The 18,566-nt window shown below is 37.6% G+C and overlaps 1 protein-coding gene across 3 annotated transcripts in view; it reads left to right on the forward strand.

The window, feature by feature from the left end:
• Positions 1-18,566, forward strand: part of LOC103139665 (CD166 antigen homolog) — a 69,763-nt gene that overhangs the window by 36,018 nt on the left and 15,179 nt on the right. For all 3 annotated transcript variants that reach the window (XM_007554423.2, XM_007554424.2, XM_016672634.1), the window contains exons 2-7: positions 9,530-9,639; positions 9,893-10,106; positions 11,476-11,540; positions 13,108-13,195; positions 13,358-13,519; positions 17,769-17,893. In XM_007554423.2, coding sequence (XP_007554485.1) covers positions 9,530-9,639; positions 9,893-10,106; positions 11,476-11,540; positions 13,108-13,195; positions 13,358-13,519; positions 17,769-17,893 — 764 coding nt within the window. The remainder of the gene's footprint in view (positions 1-9,529; positions 9,640-9,892; positions 10,107-11,475; positions 11,541-13,107; positions 13,196-13,357; positions 13,520-17,768; positions 17,894-18,566) is intronic.

The following is an 18,566-nucleotide window of genomic DNA, read 5'->3' on the forward strand; positions in this document are numbered from 1 at the left end:
CCTTTAGTGAGCTGCAAAGGAATATTCATCCACATTTATGAAAATATATCTGTCAAAACTTTAATAAAGACAACATGAGTCAATGCAGAAAGACATTGGAATGACATTTTTGGTATGAAGGGGAAAAGGCTTTCCAAACTAGCCTGGCCTCATGTGAAAAAAGTAATCCGTTAAATTACAAAATTACAGCGATTACTTTGATTACTGCTAGACTTTAAAATCAAGTAGGCATTTTCCATCAAATAACTTAAATTTGACTTTGTAATTAAACATCTTGAAATTGGGCATCCGTCTCTTTAAGAAACTTCTGCTTTTTGACAAATTGTCAGGTGGCTTTACACCTGACAAAACAATTAGCAGTATAATGCTAACATATTTTATATTTTGGCTTGAAATGCATCTATCAACTGGTCAGAGATTAAAATTGGGCGACTTCTCTTTGGTCAGCTCTGAGCTGTCATAAACTCTGCAATTTCTTTTCTCTGTTAAATAACCTTAGTGAAAACTCCCTCCGTTTTCAGTCAACATAATGTTTGATGCCCTGTTTTCAGTTTAGTAAAACTCAAATAAAGCATGGAGCGCATTGCATAAATGAGGGCAATCTTGTAACCCCGTTTTCCATGACTCCTACTCCTTTCAAGAAACCTACGGCAACATTTCTTGTTAATTTTATGGACGATGCTTTTCCCATTTAGTTACACAAAGTTTTCTAAAAATCAGTTTGCATGTCTTCTAATCTTAAAGCAAAGCAGAAATCAGAATTAACTTGTAGGTGCAGTTTTGTGTTTTTAAAAGAAGAGTCTTTTATGTCTCCAGCTTCCACGGTCATGACAGGTTGCAAGGTTTACAAAAGAAGCCTTGCCTGTTGTAGACAAAGCCTGAATGCAGAGGTTACTTGCACATTGTTCCTGACAGAGGTGAGTTGCAATTTGAGCCATGAAGCACTTCAGCCTCATCGTTCAAACAAAACTATACAGCTGCAGCTTGTCTGCAAAGTCATTTTTTGAGGTCAAGAACAGCAAGTTTTAATTTCCCAGCACATTTAAAGGGATATCATTCATACAAGATAGAATTACTAACATCTAATTGAATTTAGTCTACAATAGGTACAGATGAACAGATTCAATTAATCACTTAGTAATATTTTGAATGCCATATTGTTCAATTGAAACTAGTATGTTTTAGTTAAGTCAAACCTAGTAATTTTCCGGGGTTTTTTCTAAATATGCACAGATCAGAAATTGATGTCTGATTTCTGATCTGTTTTTTTTGTGAAACTTTACTGGTTTTAACCAACTCTCATATCTGATATAAGATCTATTCAGTATTCAGAATATTTTTCTAGTCTCTCTTCTGGCCTCTCTTTGTATATCCTATAAAACAGACGTCTTAACTCTAAAATTTCTACATTCATCCTGCTTTATGATGGACAGAGCCTGAAAGCTCACTGGGAGAAAACGGCAGGTTGTTGTTATAACCACCTTGTATTTGCTGAAAGTCTTGCTCTTGCCTGCTGACCTGAAAGAAGTGGAGACATATTTCCTTTTAAATGGCTTCTTATATCGTTAGTGTTTCCTCTGACTTTATTTTTAACAGCTCACTGAGAGTGAAAACGACATGAAATGACATTAGACTTGTATAGAGGTTTTCAACCCCCAAAGAGTTCTCAAATACGCTTTGAGATCTAAAACTAGTTAAATCAGGTATTATACATTTTCTAGACACATAGTGCCATTTTAAAGCCATATTTATCAATCAACTATGTTACTTTCAGTGGTTATGAAAATGCTGTACATATCAAAGGTAGCTGAAAAGAAATTTGACTCCACATCATATCCATATCTAATGCCTTGAAACTGGCCGATGTCTCCTACTTAAAGGACCGGACTGATGAGCTCAGCAGGTTCACAGTTCCACAAGGTGTTTGCAAATTGTTGCTGCCGCTAGTCTAGGGGAATGTCCTTTGTCTTTCTATGGGCACTGATCTGGTAGAGCAGAGGGGAGGGTGGTCATCAGCGCCCCCTGTGAGAAATCTGAACCAGACAGAGACAAAAACATCATACCCAGTAGAGACCATCCTCTTTTTGAGGAAATTGCACTGCAGGTCAAAGGCACCTGTTGCCATCCATGAGGTTCAGTTGGTACAAATTTTCCTTTATCCAATGCGCCAACCAATTGTGACCAAGCATGGCACATTCTGGAACATTGTAGAATCTATTAATGTGTGGATTATGCCTTGACCATCTTTACTAAGGGTGCATTCACACCAGCCCTGTTTAGTCTGCTTTAATCTAACTCATTCTTCTAGAAAGTCCAGTTCACTTTGGGGAGGTGTGAAAACTCTGATGTGGACCAAAATAATTTAACTCTGGTCCCCCTACAAACCTAGATCTCGGTTTGATTGAAGTGAACTCTTTGACGTGGATTGAATGCATAAGGTGAACACCAAACGGACTGGAGACCACTCCTAAAGCAGGCATTCTGGGTCATTAGAAGCAAAACAAACATGAGAAACTAAAGCTAGCGGGAGAAATGGCTCCTGGTCTTTTACTGCTGACAAAAGAGAAATTCTACAACCTCTAAAATCTGACGTCACTCCATTTTTGTTTACATTTTGTAAAGAAAAAAAATTGTGTTCCTGTCTTCTTCAGAGGTTTTCATGTCGATTCCTTGAGTGGTTCTTAGTGCAGCACCATCTCAGTCAAGGGTAGGAAAAATGTTTTTCAAAGGTTTTGAGTTGTTTGGCACAGAGCAGTGTGAAAACGAACTGCACCAGCTGAAAATGTAACCAATGTTCCAACTTTGGCCCCCATCTAACCAAGTCTACCAGACTGGCAGGTGTGAAAATACCCTAAGTTTCCCCCTTCTGGGACGACATAGAACATAACTAAACCGATAAAGCTCAAAAAGTCGATTTTTCACAGAGTCTTCTTCGCTCTATGAAGGCGTCCACACTGAAGAGTGTTGCTGCTGCCGTGAGCTGGTAGTACTTGGCTTGGTGTGTTCACTGATCGGGAATAGACTGGATTTTTGAGTTTCCAACTGGTCAGCTACTGGGCGATCTAGGAACACATCTTTGTGCCTCTCAAGTTTTACTTAAACCTTACTGTTTTCTATACCTTATCTCAACGTTCGCCATCATCCCCTTGTTGCATAGACAGCCGTCGGAGGTGGCGACTTGTTTTTTGTTTTGCTTTGTGCACGAACGTGTGTGCAAATGTTTGTTACTCTGAAGACACTGTTCTCCTACTTCTGTTGTAAAGGATTACCTTATCTCAGCAAGCAGCAGGAGCTCTGCTGTCTGCTTCTCAACATGTGCGATTAGTTCTCATTCTATTATGGCGTAATCTCCACAGATAATGGCTTTAGTTAATGCACACTCTTTTAAAGTTCTCAGAGATGCAGGTTTATTAGAATATTCCAAAAAAAACAACCAAAAAAAGTCTATTTGAATTTTAAATGGATAGGATTCTATTAACCAGGAAGAGCGATAACCTTTTCCATCTCTGCTGGGCTCATGGTGTAATCTCATTCTAACTTTCTCTTGTTTTTACAAGCAATTGTTTGACTCATCCTTGCAGGTTGTGCTGCATTTTAGTCCTGAGAGGTTTGTCTCTCATCACTCACTATATGATATACACCACTGCTGGTTGCATAAACGTGCACACAACGCATACCCAAATAATAATAAAAAAAAAGAATCACCACCTTCAGCAGATTGTGTAGTGCATTCAGATTATTATTTTTATTTTTTTCTTACATTACCCAATGCACAAACACACACAGGTGGAGCACATAATCATGATAGTGACAGATTAGTTCTGGCACCCTAAATACCTGCAAAAATGAAATGTAGCAGGATGTCATCAAACTTGACACGTATGCAAAACATCTCCCCGTGTCTTCCAAGGAGAGCTCATTAACGGCCCCCTCTCAATATATTCACAATGTCTCCATTAGCCTTTTTTCCCCCTCCCTTCGTCTTCCACCCGGCTTGTGCAATCATTTCTGCCTGGATCAGAAACCTGCACGTTTCATTAGATTTCCATCAGACAGGCAAAATAGCAGAGTGCAGGATAGCTCCATCAGCATGCTGCGTCCAAACCAGCCATCTGCGGTACTGTTTCAGGTGGATCCCATCGAAAAGACTAAGAGGCGAGCACAGTGCAGACGCATATGTGACGTCCAGAAAAGTGCACATATGCACATGCAAAGTAGTATTTTTAATTAAATGATAGAAGTAAGAAGGGTTTTAATAGATGCAGATAGGCTTGCATTGGTAACAAATTTTGCTGGACAATAAATTGTCCAAGACATTGAGATAAACGATAATATTCCTTTTGAGATCATGCAGTAATGACAAAATAATGCAAGAACGCATTCTCAAAGATCAATGAAGTTTAACTTCTAATGAACATTTAACACTGGAGCTGGAAGACATTTTAAATATCCAAAAATAAATAAACAAACCAACAGAAACAACAAATACAATGAATTATGAATTCTCTGTGAACAAAATTGCCTTCTATAAAAAGGGGCAAGTTGAGACCAACGGACCGAACTGAAAACTTTTGTCATCCAATTTTTGGTAGAAAGAGAGAAAAGAGAAAAACAAAAAATCCTGCAAAATGGAAATTATTTAGCTTGTTTTAATATATCCTGCGGTCAACTGATTTATTGTTTACTCCAACAAGCTTAGATGCAGAGGGAAATAAAAGTGTAAAAAAATGTTTTAAATTCCTTTAATTATCTAACACATTTTCCTTAAAAAGTTAAATCCTTTAAATGAACTTCTCAGTATTAGGGAGTGAGGGGGCAATATTTCAAGGTCTTATAAACAATGAAAGGAATCCAGAGCAAGAAATTCATGCAACCAGGCTGACAGGCGACTGGGCTTATCTCCGTGTTTGCTAGGAAAAAGTCCCGGTGAAGGTGTCAGCGGTGGAAATGTGGTGATGTTTTGTCCTGTCCCATGCTGTCACGAGTAAATGTCGCCAAGTCTCATTGTGAATGCAGGGATTGTAGCTCTTTGGGTGAAGCCCTAAGGTAGGGCTATGTGTCTCTCATAGTTTCCACCGGGGTGGAAGTATTCCGCTTTGATGCTCTCATAACTTGTTCCTGCTTCGTGGACACAGCTGTCGGCGCCGATTATCGTCACTTTCACAGATTTACTCCACCTCACACCATTATCCACACATTTTAGATCTATCTGAATGTATATAGTGCATATTTTATTGAACATTTGTATTCCTAATGTCTTATGCTTGTTTTGTTTTTTTTGTTGTTGTTTTATCAGTCATGCTTACCCAGTTTTTCCGCTGGGAAAAGCAGGAACTGTATTCTTTTTCGAGGGTAATTATGCGTGGCATAAACCCCCCCCACGAAATTAAGCATTAAACATCAAAATGTATATGATTGTAAATGAAAGAGGACAGGAAAAAGGCATATTTGTTTTTCAAAGCTGCTGTGACAAATAAAAACATTAATGAGGTAAATAACAAAGTGCATAAAGTTTGTGGGACTCAACTTCAAAAATTTGCACCACAGAAAAATAATATAAACATAAACAGCTTGTATGACTTGATCTTAACTATTTAAAAAATGATCTATTATCACTTTTGCATATGTAATATTGTAAAGTGTTGCAACTAAGCACAAATCTAAACAATTTATTACGCCGTTACACAAAATGTGTTAACGGTGCTCAATTACAAACCATGTATTGCTCTTTCTGCACCAATGAGGATTCCCTCACCTTTACATGCCAAGTGCATGTACTGGCAAACAGACCTGAGCTCTTTAATTCTTAACAAAGCTGATAATTATTTCACCACTTTGAGGCATTCATAAACCGCGTATAGTGCACTCGACGCCCCGACCACCGGGCTTAGCAAGTTTTCTGGGGGAAACCCTGATAGATATTAACTCTGATGTTAAAACATTGATTTTAATCTAATTAAAAGAGGGCTATGAAAGGTTTCTTAAAAAAAAGAGAAATTGCTCTGGATATATTGACTCAAATGAAATCAAAAGGAGCATTTGACACATTTACAGAGTTGTAAATTGGACCAATGACCTAAAGGTTTCAATGCACTTTTAATTGGGTGTGAAAAGCTGTTAAAAAGCTTTGAACGGGTTATCACATCTTGCATGCCAGCTAAGCTTGACTGACTGAGTCATAAAGCTGCTAACTTGCCCCGGATCATTCTCTTTGACTAAGAAAGAAAGATTTTCAGATGAACCAGTCTGTCTATTTGAAAAGTAGCCTCACAACGTAACCTTGGGTGGCGCTTCATTAGTTTCCACAACATGACTTTCCCAAATGTGACTAGTCCTTTTTGTAAGTAACTGAGAAGTTTAAGAACAGAAAGATGTCGGGGAGGGGCAGCATGGCTGTAGTCTGCTCCACATAACTTGGATTCTTCCTTTACTTTCTCTTGCATCTCATTATAAAGACATTAAAACTTAAGAACAATGAGAGTAGCATCTCTTAAAGCATGACGTTTTAAAGCTGTGATATATCTTGATGCCTCAATACAACCAACTCCTAAATATTGCCAAGGTCTACTTTCACACAGGCCTCAAAGTTTCCTCAACTTTACGAGGTAGTTTTTGCTTATCTAAGCAAATTTGAAGAAGATAGTAATGAACGACTGTGTTGCATTTTAATATTTTATCATGTTTTCTTCTGATCTTTAATTAGGGTGAATCACATCGGTCCTCTTTAATCGAACTTCAGTTCGTTTGCCTTGAAAGTCCTAAAAGTGAATGCGTAATCGAACTCTGGTCCGCCTACACGCCTGTTTCTTGGCTTGGTTGAAGTGAACTCTGGCGGGGTTCGAATGCACAATGTGAACACAACTCCAAACGCAGGAACTGAGCTGTAGCGCAGGGCATTCTGGGTAAATACAAGCAAAACAAATACTTGCATTGATCTTTCATCAATCAATGACAAAAGAGAAATCGTACAATGGCTAATATCTGATGCCACTCCATTTTTGTTTACATTTTGTGAAGAAGAAAGTTGTGCTCCTGTCTTCATTTGAGATTTCCATGTTGTTTCCTTCAGTAGTTCATTGTGCAGAGGAACAGGTTTTCCAGTTAGTTTGGTTCATTTGACACGGTGTGAAACCAAACTGCAAAGGTTGAAATTTTGGTCTCAAATAAAACTGAGTCTACCGGACTATCATGTGTGAAAACACCCTACAATGCTTATACTTTGTCATTATCTACAAAGGCAGTAGCTTTGTTTCCCAAATGTCTCATTGATCGCCAATATGTTGACACGGGGCAGTGGAGTCTTGATGGCTGTAATACCCTAAAAAGGATGTGAGTCAAAGCGGCTCTGTTTCAAACAGATGTAATTAAATCTGCATTTTGACATCCTCCTTGTTTTTGGTGCTGTAAAAAATAACAGGTTTTCCTGTTTGATCCGGAACCAGACTGGTAGTTGTTTGGCAGCTCATAATGATGAGCGACAAGTGTTGGCGCGGGAACTTGTTGGGCCGAGTGCCAAGAACATGGCAACATGAGCAGAATTTGCTGACTCCAGGCAGGCTGTTTGATTTTTTTTCTTTTTTTTTTTTTTTCTTCTTTCTCTGTTTAGTAATAAATCACTTCAGCACTTGGCTATTTTATGAACTCGTGTGATAATTTGGACTTGATCCTGCGTAGGAAACAAACATTTCTAAATGTGTCACCTCGGCTTCAGGTCACATCAACTGTGCAAACCATCCCTCAGGGTCGCAGTTGTTACTCTGTCCTAACATGGACAATGGTAACCATAGTAAAAGTATTTACTTTCTTTCAAATGGGATTCAAATGAGGTTCTTGCACACAGCAAATGAATTCACTCCAACTCTGCCCCAGAGGAGAGGAAACCTTTAAAGCTCCAATGAGTTTAAAGTGAAACTGAGAGCGAAATTCTCAAACTATGCCGCTTTATTATTTTTTTCTTTACTGAAAGAACATAAGTTGGACAATTTCAGAGCTGAACAAGCACAACCAAATATTCAATTAGCTTCGTTCCTTTCCTGTAAATACACAAACATGACTTGTCGCAGATTCAGCAGATAGAGTAGAAGGGACGGCTGGCCGCTGGTTTGTTCTCGTGTGCTGAACTGCCGTTGAGCTGTTTGGGATTTTAGCTGTCAGATTTGTGCTCCCGCACGCCCACTTGCGCATTTACCTAAGCCTGAACTCTGAAGAGTCTGAAATGCAAATCTTGAGCGCCAGGGACGTGTGCGGCGCCTCATTTTCAGTCGGGCCGCGGCAGCCTCCTCTTCCCCGCGGCCCTCTGACTCTAACCCCTCATCACAAACAGTAGAGACTCTTTCTGCTGGCAACAACCTGCCCACCCTCCACCCTTCTTCTCAGTCATGTCGCCTCCATGATTTGGATCAAATTTAAAGCAGGAAAAGGAATTGTAAGATGATTTGCCCTCCTTAGGAATTGTGTGTTTTTCATTAAAAGTTAAATGTAATATTAGTATCGGAATGATTCTAAATAGACGTATCAGTAAAGAGTTGTAAATACTAAATGAGATTTGCAAATTTTAATTATACCTATCTTTGTGCAGTCCCTCTACCTGCCTGAATAATTTGCAGCAATGTGTAAAAATTGCAAAACAAAAAAAGAAAATGTAAAAAATAAATGTTAAATCTATTGGATGCTCCACAGATATTCCCACTCCTGGTGAAATATATAAAAAGCAGAAAAAATATGTCAGAAACATGATCTGCACTGAAATATTTGGATAAATATAATCCAAGAGTCACTACATTTAGTTGAGAAAACACTACCTTCTGAAAAGATATTAACAAAATAATCACTGCCAAAGTTATTGACTCTCTCTAACTGTTCCTACAAGATGAAGTATATTTAGAAACTTTAATTTTGCAATCCATATGGAAGAAAAAATATCACAGAAGCTGCACACAGTGACCTATCTGGGTCAAGTATCCATAGCAACAGTTTATTTTAAGGGTTTTCTACACATCATTACCAAGGTTGCTCGTAATACTGGAGCATTGTGTGAATACCAGTGAAGGTCGGCCTTGTGCCATCAAATCATTTCTCCAAATAATAGTAAATTTGAACTAAATGGTATTGGTCCAAGCACTGTTCCGTGTGGAACTCCGTTATGTACATTTTTCAGGGTTGCCAATAACAGTGGATAGTGGTGTGAAAGCACTTATCTGTAGAGAAAACCTAACTGTTTGGAGAGGCTGCCCTTGAATTCAATTTATAAGGTCATTTCTTTTAGTTTCATTAATAGCTTCTTATACCTTTTGTTCTTCCTTTGACTTCATTTTTTTTAACATCCTGCTGATACTGAAAACAGTTCATCACAAGTGGTCTTCATGCAGGGTGTGAACCCCTTACATATATTGTGTTTAGTAATTAGAATCTGTGTTTCAGACCTCAAATTCCTGAGCAGGAATCTCTGACAAATAATGTACAAAAAGTGCATTTTAGACTAGTTTTCATCATATATGACGATTAACAAACTCTTTTATCCCTTCTCCAGCGTCGTCGGCGGAAAAAAGCATCATCGGCCTGTATGGGGGAACGGTGGAGATTCCTTGCACCTTCGAAGCCAACAAAATCAAAGACGTCACGTTGACGAAATGGAAATATGTAAGTCGCAGTGGAGGTCAATGCATTCGCTACAGTGACATTAGTCTGACACCCATTTATCATGTCTGAGCCACGCCCCGTCTGGGAGCAGGAGGTGTGCATTAGAGCATGCATCTGTCACCTCCATATGACGGCGCATTATAAACGAAGCCGGGGGGAGGGAGGGCGGAGCTAAACATTGTGCATGCTTTTATTTGAATTGGAAGACATATTTGACAGACAAATAACAAATGTACTCTTCTCTTGTCTTTAGGAAAATGTAGACCTTTTGGTCAAATCTAAGGACAAGGAAACTGTAATCTTAGCCACCGATGAGTACAAGGATCGCATCAGCCTGGCGGCAAATCTCAGCCTCCTGCTTACCGGAGCCAAGCTGACCGACCAGCACACCTTCACCTGCCAGGCATTGATTACCACAAACTTTGGTCCAAATATTAAAGACTTTTCACATGCTCTAATCGTCCACAGTGAGTACAGGCGTTGTGTTTCTACTTTAAAGGTCCTTTCAAGCAATTTTTAAAGTAAAACACTTGTGTTTGAGCTGCGTCTGCATTTGCACTTAGATATTTCCTAAGTCCAAATGTCTTAGGACAATTGAAATAAGACTAAATTAACTTAAAAGCAAATTTTCTGCAATATATAGAAGCTTGTTTTAATAATGAATTCCTTAATATTGGTGAAAAAGTAGTAGTTCCACTGGCAGACTTTTTTCCATTTACAACAAGTCGTTTTTTCATGTTATAAGTGAAATAATCTGCCAGTGGAACTTGTAATTTTAAAAATAAATATTAAAGAATTATTGACCTAAAAAAGCTCAAATGTCTTGATGAAAAGCTACTTGAAAGTTTGTTTTATCTTATTTAAAGTGCACTACGACATTTGCACTTGATTCTAGAAATACTTAGTAAAATGTTGCTTTTGCAGTGCACTTTTTATGATTCTTTTCTATTTTTTGTATAATTTACTTCAAATATGTAAATGATATCTACCCACATATTACAATATAACATACATATCACAATATAAACTAAGATATAAGAAAGAACAATAATTACAGAACACTACAACCAAAAATAAATACATAAAACAGCTTGAATATTGAGGGGGGAAAAAGCATAGCTTATTGTCCCTCACCTCTTTGTTCAACTAAAATCTTCTCACCATTGAAAAATAATTTAGTTCACTAATTCAGTTCAAAATTTCAAACTAGAACATTATATAGTTTATCATAACCACAGTGTATAATGTCCAATATTACATATTTGGGTGTTTATTTCTGTTAATTCTGATGGTTAGGTTTTACAGTGAATTAAAATTCTTATTACATGAAGCCAATAACAAAAATTCTAATTCAGAAATGCTTGCTAAATGCCCATGTACTTTATAGTATATGCAATGAAACGTTTGTATTGGACACTTTTTCCGGCCACACCTTTTCCTTCCACTGAATTTTCCACTAGCATGGAGTACTTTGTGAGCATCCAGGCTATTGTGTATGATAATAGAATTTGTCGAGATGCATCTGTATTCATTATCTAGTCTAATTGACCATGAGGTCGTCGCAGCACAAATACCTTACAACACGGTGCAGCTGTTTGAGGAAACAACATGCCGGGGACGAGGCGTTGCCGACGGTTAAGAAGCGCCGTCTCCTTTGGGACAGGATAAGTTAATTTGTTTTGGATTTAAGGCTCTGTAACTCTGCAGACTTCACATGCACAAGCAGCTCTTTAACCCTCTGAAGGAACGCATAATGACTGACACCAGGAACAGCTGTGTCTCCAATGACAATAACAATAACACCATTTTTTTTGTTTGTTTGTTTGTTTCTTACAGAGGCGCCTGAAGCTCCTTTTATAACCGAGAAGGCAGCAGAACTGGAGATTGGCAAACTCACAAAGGTGGAGTTTATTTTGTGATAATTGTTGCTTATACCTACAGTATTTTAAGCAGTTATTCATCAAGAGAAACCCTCCCGATTCGTGCGGCGCTATCTCGGGACCTATAGGAGAGAGCGTGAATGTTACTACAGTAATGAGTTCTTTGAAGTGATTCTCATAAATTAGAGAAGAGCAGAACCCCTCCTTCCCTACAGTAATTAGAATACTCAGAGGATTGGACGGGTTTTAGAAACGCTTCGGGCATTTCATGGTCTGTTGCGTGGAAAAGTCTTTTACTCCTCAAATGCTGTGGAGGCGTTTTTTAAAAAAAGAGAAAAAAAAAAGCTAATATGTTTGGTAATTTAAAACATAAATGAAATGCTGGCTTTTCAGTGAAGTCATACGACTACAGTGGCTTCCAAAGGATTCATACCCCTTGAATTTCTCTCATTTTTTGACACATAACCGTAAACTTTAATGCATTTTATTGACTTCTAACGTGATAGTACGCGAGCTTCATCATCAAGTTAATTTGTATAGCGCACTTCAGTGGCAAGTCGATTCAAAGTGCTTTGCGTCATAAAAACATGAAACAAAAAAAGACATTACATTGCAGTGACAATTAAAGGGAAGTCAGAAAAAGTTGCAAACCAGACTAAACCTGGTGATATTCCAGTTATTATTAATCAAAGGCTACTCTAAGCATATTAGTTTTCAGCCTTGATTTAAAAGGAGCTCAGGGTTTCAGCATTTTTGCAGTTTTCTGGAACTTTCTTTCAGGTTAAATGTGAAACTGAAACATTTAATTCTACTCTTCTACAGAGAGTAGAACAAAGAGTAGGAGTTGTCTGACATTTTTAGGGAGACCCGTGAAGACATAGTTGCAGTAATCAATGCAACTATAGATGAAGATTTTCTGGGACATTAATACTTTTATCTGGGAAATGTTCTTCAGGTGGTAGAAGACCGACTTTGTAATTGTCTTTATGTATCTCTGAAGGTTCACCCAGATTTGTTCAGACTGAATGAGACTGAAAATATCTCATTCAGTTTTGTTTCTCTTTCATTTCACTTCACAATGGTGTACTATTTTGTTGTTCAATCACATTAAAACTCAGTTAAACAATTTGTAGTCTGGTGCTAGGGTTTCCCCCAGAAAACTTTTGCGCTAGGGAAGTCATTCATCCTGCGGCCCGTCGTTTTTTTGAGTTAAAAAATGTTTAAAGTTGACAAGAAGTTTGAAAATATCACTTGATAATTATGTGATTGTGATTGTGATGTAAAAGATTGGAAGATTAATACCTGAACACCAACTATAAAGTCTTAAAAAATGCAAACATTTTAAATAATACTTTAAAAAAAATAAAAAATATGCAATGCTCAGCCTCGTGGGGGCACAAGTAAAGCCTGGTGGCCCGCCAGGCTTATAATACACTGGGGAAACCCTGCTGGTCATGTCACAAAGAGTTAAATGTTTAAACGGTAGGAATACTTTTTGAAAGCACTCTCTTACTTTTTTGCTATTGAATTCATTAATGAATCTGTTTTAATTTTAAGAGATTTTTTTTTCCTCTCATTTATTCCACAGCTTGGAAAATGCATTGCAAAAAATGCTAATCCACCTGCAAAGATCGTATGGCTGAGGAACAACAAAGCACTTACGAATGAAGAAAATCGTATGCATCTTTCATCCTGCTTCACAATATGACATGATAGCTAAACATGATCTTTATCAATACTTCATGCACAGATGTTTTTTCTGCTGCCACAGCATGTGCGAGATGTTTTAAACCATGCTGAAGTTTTTTTTCTACTTTTTTTGGTTTTGTTTTCTCTAGGGACTGTGATTATGGTGAACCAGACTTCTGGTTCGTTAGACACCGAATCCACGCTGCTGTATTCTGCGCGGAAAGAAGACACAGGCGCCCAGTTCAGCTGCAGGGCGGAGCACTCGCTGGCCAGTGGCCTCGTGTCCCCCCCAGAGACCTTCGTCATCAACTGTGAGTAAAGGTGAACACACCCAATGTCGCTTGGACATAAAAGGAAAGACAGGAAGTCAATGAGCCACACAGAGGATGATAGATTTTATTTATCTGCAGGATACCTTGAGACAGACTGCATAGTCAGTGTGAAGCTGGGCAGTGGTGACAGAGTCAAAGGTTTGTAAGCTTTAGGAACTCAGAAGGCTTCTTTGGCACTCGCTCCTTCAGAAGTAAAATTTGTCCAAATCGGAAAACATGCATAATTGTTTTTAGAAGCCAGCTTAATTTTTGGAAATGTCTGCTATATTTCAATTTTCCCCTTCCAATATCTCTCATTCTGCTGCAGAAATCTGTGCAGATTTTGCAAGAAAACCTTGAATGTCTGTTAAAACCAGACTTTTTAAGCAACTTTGTCAGAAATAAATTATTAACATCATGATAAATTAAAGTGAGCTCAATGATTTCCATTCTAGTGATTAGTATTTTTGATGAACAATTTTGTTTAGAGAAACATCAAAATCTGTTTTACTTGTGGTTTCGGTTGTGTGTGGTTTTTATTTCAGTTCTGTTTATTACTCCTGGTTGTTTTATCTGGGATATTTAAAATTTCTTCTAGTTCCAGTGTAAAGTACTATTTACAAATATTAAAGTTTATTAAGAGTGCAAACTCGCGTTGATATTCCATTATCAGTGTATTACTTGAAAACAGCCTCAAAACAACAATAGTATCGTTTATCGCAATAATTACTGGGACAATTTATCCTCCAACAAAATTTATTGTGACAGATCTATTTTTAATGTCTTTATATTTTGAAAACTCTCCTGAGTTTTGCTTCAGTTTTGAGAGTTACTCTGGACTTCCAGATTGCAGCAGATCTCTGAGTCTGCTTTGACTAGGCCACTTTAACAGAAATATCTTAACTCTGGCCATATGTTTGCGGTCATTGCTTTGTTAGAGGATGAACATCTGTTCTGCAGCCTCTAAAAGGTTTCCTTCAGGGTTCTCATACGTTTAGCTGTGTTCATCTTTTCAAGAATTTTATGCCTTAAGCTTTTCCACCACTTTATTCTCAACATGTCTCTACCTGTTTCCTTGTGATCCTCTTTGATCACTGATGTTCTCTAGATTGTTATTTTTAAAAGAATTTGACACCACTGCGTGCTTCTCTTTCTTCTGCACAATCGTTTAAGAACTTTTCAAAGAAGTTTCTGCTTGAAAAATTCTGTGGGAACAAACGTTCTTGCGAATCACTGCGAGTAGTGTTAACTTTTTTTTTTTTGTTACTTTCATGTTTCCATATCACTGCATGAAAAGATTGATCCTTTGTGAAAATGTTACTTATTTTGCACCTAATATCTCATTCTGTCGATATTGAGGTTTAGATTTATCCTGAACAGACTTGAAAGAAACCACATGCTGCCTGAAAGCCTTCAATTTGTAAAACAAAGCAGGAGAAAAAACACAGAGCAGGCTAAGATCGAAGGTCATGCAAGTCGCTTTGGTCAAAAAAGAAGAAAAAAAAAAAAGTCCAGGAGACTTTGCAGGGTTAATTTGCTGCTGTGCAGCTCCTGTAAGTGCAGCTTGCCCTCCGGGGCAGCCCGACTTGCCAGATGTCAACCACTTCAAGCTTCTAGCCCCCGTCTCGCTTTCACCTTCCGCTTGTTACCATTTCCAAAGTCTGCTTCTCTTTGGGGAAACAACAACACCTCTGTGTTGCGCCAGCTGAAAATGTCAAGTTTGATTTGGATTGGGCAGAATATTAATTATAAAGTTCATGGAAATCATTAATCCCAGTAAGCAAATACCAGAAAGCGAATGTTAATTTTGTTCATGACGTTTTCTTTGTAATTGCAGTTTTAGAGTTGGCATAAAACTTTTGTTCACGCTCCTGCAGGCACGGTCTGCTCTGAGGGCCTCACAGCATGCTGAGTATTTATGTACATATATAAAAATAAAAACCAGTGCTGTGTATAGCATGATCTAACAGTTCTTTCTTTAAAATATAAGAGCATCTGCTAATAAACTATTCTGCATTTTTCATTTTTACATTTATAATCAAGTTTTCTGATGAATAACTTTACTGCTATTTTAGTTCGAGTTGGATAAGCTTAGGAACATGTAAAATAAACACTTGTAATAAGTTGTGCTTTTCAAATGTTAATTTTACAAAGTATTAACTCTTATTGTCATTCTGCTCTACAAAATTATACCAAGTTGGCATCCACTAGTTAATTAGCTGGACAGTCTGCTCGGGTATTTAGCCTGTAGATTTAAACGCCGTTACTTTAACAAAAATGAAGTGTGGTGCTTCTTTAGTTTTCTCACCAGTTTTTTTTTTTTCTTTCACCTGGAAATATTTCGGAACAGTTTTTCTTGTAAGTGACGAAAAAGCGTACACTAGAAGTAAAAGTCTGTTTGATTTATATAAACGAAACATGTACCTAGGTTATATGCAATTAGATTCTGCTTTAGTTTTCTAACTTCATCATATTTAAAACATATTGTATGGTTATGAATATTTCATGTTGAGAACTTCGAATAATTTCGCATCGAAACTGTTCAACCATTTCATGTCGAAGACTTGGGATCAAATTATGTTTATTTTATACATTTCTTTATATATGAATCAATCGACGTTCACACCTTCTCCCTCTGTTCGTTGATCACTCCAGTTGAAATTCTGCAGGAGAAATCCACTGCAATGAGAGAAAACCCATTGAATGAAGATGAGAATTGAGTGAAATTGTGTTGACCAGGTGGGCTGGTCCCATTTAGGATGGTAGCTGTTTCTTCTGCCATGTGTGTCAAGTTGCTTCTGTGCTTTATGATTGAATAAAAGAGAAACTTCCCCAGATAAACCATACAGGAGGAGTTTCAAAAGGTTGGCTGGAGGAAAATAAAACAGTCTTTCAGGAACTCACACAGAACAGATCATGGGGGCCCAAGCCTGAATCCACTGAATAGCTCGTTACCAGGCCGTCTGCAGAGCTGAATGACACTCTGAGGAGTAATCAGCCTGAAATCAGTCATCTGATTCTGGTGTGTTGGAGGAAGGATGCATCTACAAGTCGCAGGATAGTGGCTCTCAAGGACTGGACCTGGACATAAAATAGCCTGGAAAACAAATCAAGAAAAAAACTTTTTGCTCTAGTTAGCCTCTTGTGAATGTAGTTGTCTTTAATTTCCTACATCTTTGAAAGAACTTTTCATATCTGTTGGCAGCTTTTCACATAAACTGAAAACGAATAAGCAAGGTTATGAAAACATCCATTACTTTAAAAACAAAATTGTCTCTCAAAAAGAAAAGAGTTTGGGAAAAATTAATCCCTTGTGGCTGAAAAGTTAAATCTAACGCATGCGCAGGGCAATTTAAAACCGACAATCGGCTCCCGCCTGCAGAAATCTAGACAGTTTATTCACATTAACAACAGAGGGTAGGAAAATACTGATTATTTTTTTCTTTTTCTTTCTTTTTTTTTTTAATTTATAGTGTGTGTCTGAGCACAGATGTCTGCTGTCTGGTTGTTGCCTGGGCAGGTTAAGTTATTAGCTGATGTGCTGCATCATTTGTAAAACACTCATCTGTCTATCCAGTAGATAATGAGCTGCAGGAAAAAACAGCCTCTGACCCGTCAGAGAATCAACAAACACTGTTGCAGCTGTTGCTGGTTAAAACATGTTTTTTTCGTCTTCTTTTTTTGTTTGTTTTTTTTTTCTTTTTGTTATTTTGCTTCAAGCCAAAACAGACAAATGTAAAAAAATAAAAATAAAAACTCGCACACACTGGAGAGAAACCTTTTGCCTGTGACGTTTGTCCTAAGAGTTTTAAGTCGAAGCTGAACCTCAGAGCCCACGTTCGTATTCACTTGATCCCAAACAACACTGAAAGGTTGTTTGGGATTTTTTTGTTTGTTTTGTTTGTTTGTTTGAGGTAATATGTATTGAAGTTACCTGCCGACTTCAGTCCAAAGTGGAATTTCATTTCTTAAAAGAAATGAAATTCTTGAAAGAGTTCGCTTCAGATGGAGCGGAAACGCCGAAGCTTTGAAAGGACCGTTTGCTCGAGTGCCTCCGATTATGACAGTAATTCAGCCATCTTCCTCTCCGCTCCGCTTTATTCTCGATCATAACCAATACCAAGGTGCAGAGTTTGAGCTTGGCCTTCCACTCAGTCAAGGATGGGGCCAATCTGACATGTGTCTGCTTTTTATTATTATTATTATTATTATTATTATTATTATTATTATTATTGTTTTGTCTGCGCAGACTCCACAGAGAAACTCGTCCTGGAGGTCATCTCGAATTCTCCACCCGTGGAGGGAAACGACGTGACTTTGAAGTGTGTGGCAGACGGAAACCCTCGTCCCACCAGCTTTAACTTTCACATCAAGGTATGTAAAATCCAAACTTGTGAAGAAAACTCCTATGTAGCCCGCATCAAGAAAATTTAAGTATCTGACCGAAATTAACTGAAAGATGGTTTTCAGAAGCTACTCAAGCTATCTTGTTTATATTTGGAAAAGAAATTGGTCCCTAAACTAAATAATTAATTGTTTTCACTCTCTTTGTGAAATGTTTGCGATAATTGGTAATGACAAAATGGAGCTGGGATTAATCAAATAATTGGTTTTTGAAGATTTAATTTTTTAAAAATCTGGATTCCTTTTTCCACCAATCCACAGTTCAGAGTGATGTCATCACATCCAAGGCAGCCATCTTGTTTGACAAGCGTGTTTTACAGCTTCTGTTTATTTGGACTTTGGATTCAGGTCAACTCTGTGATGGAATATTAGAGAAACGCTAAGATTGTTCTTTTTCAATTGTTACAATAGTCATAATATTACAATGCAATTGTATGGCAACAGGGTTGAGAATAAATAATATTACCAGACTAAAGCTGTATTAATAGAAGAATAAAGAAGTAGTTTTAACTCTAACATGAAAAAATAACAAAAGATTACAATGAGAAAATTTTGAGCATATTGTATAAGTTTTGCAGATGATACTTAATACTTAACAAAAGTACAAAGTCTTTTAACACACCATCAAAACATCATCACTAGC

Source organism: Poecilia formosa, unplaced genomic scaffold (genome assembly GCF_000485575.1).
Source record: "Poecilia formosa unplaced genomic scaffold, Poecilia_formosa-5.1.2 Scaffold63, whole genome shotgun sequence".
Taxonomy (NCBI): Eukaryota; Metazoa; Chordata; class Actinopteri; order Cyprinodontiformes; family Poeciliidae; genus Poecilia; species Poecilia formosa.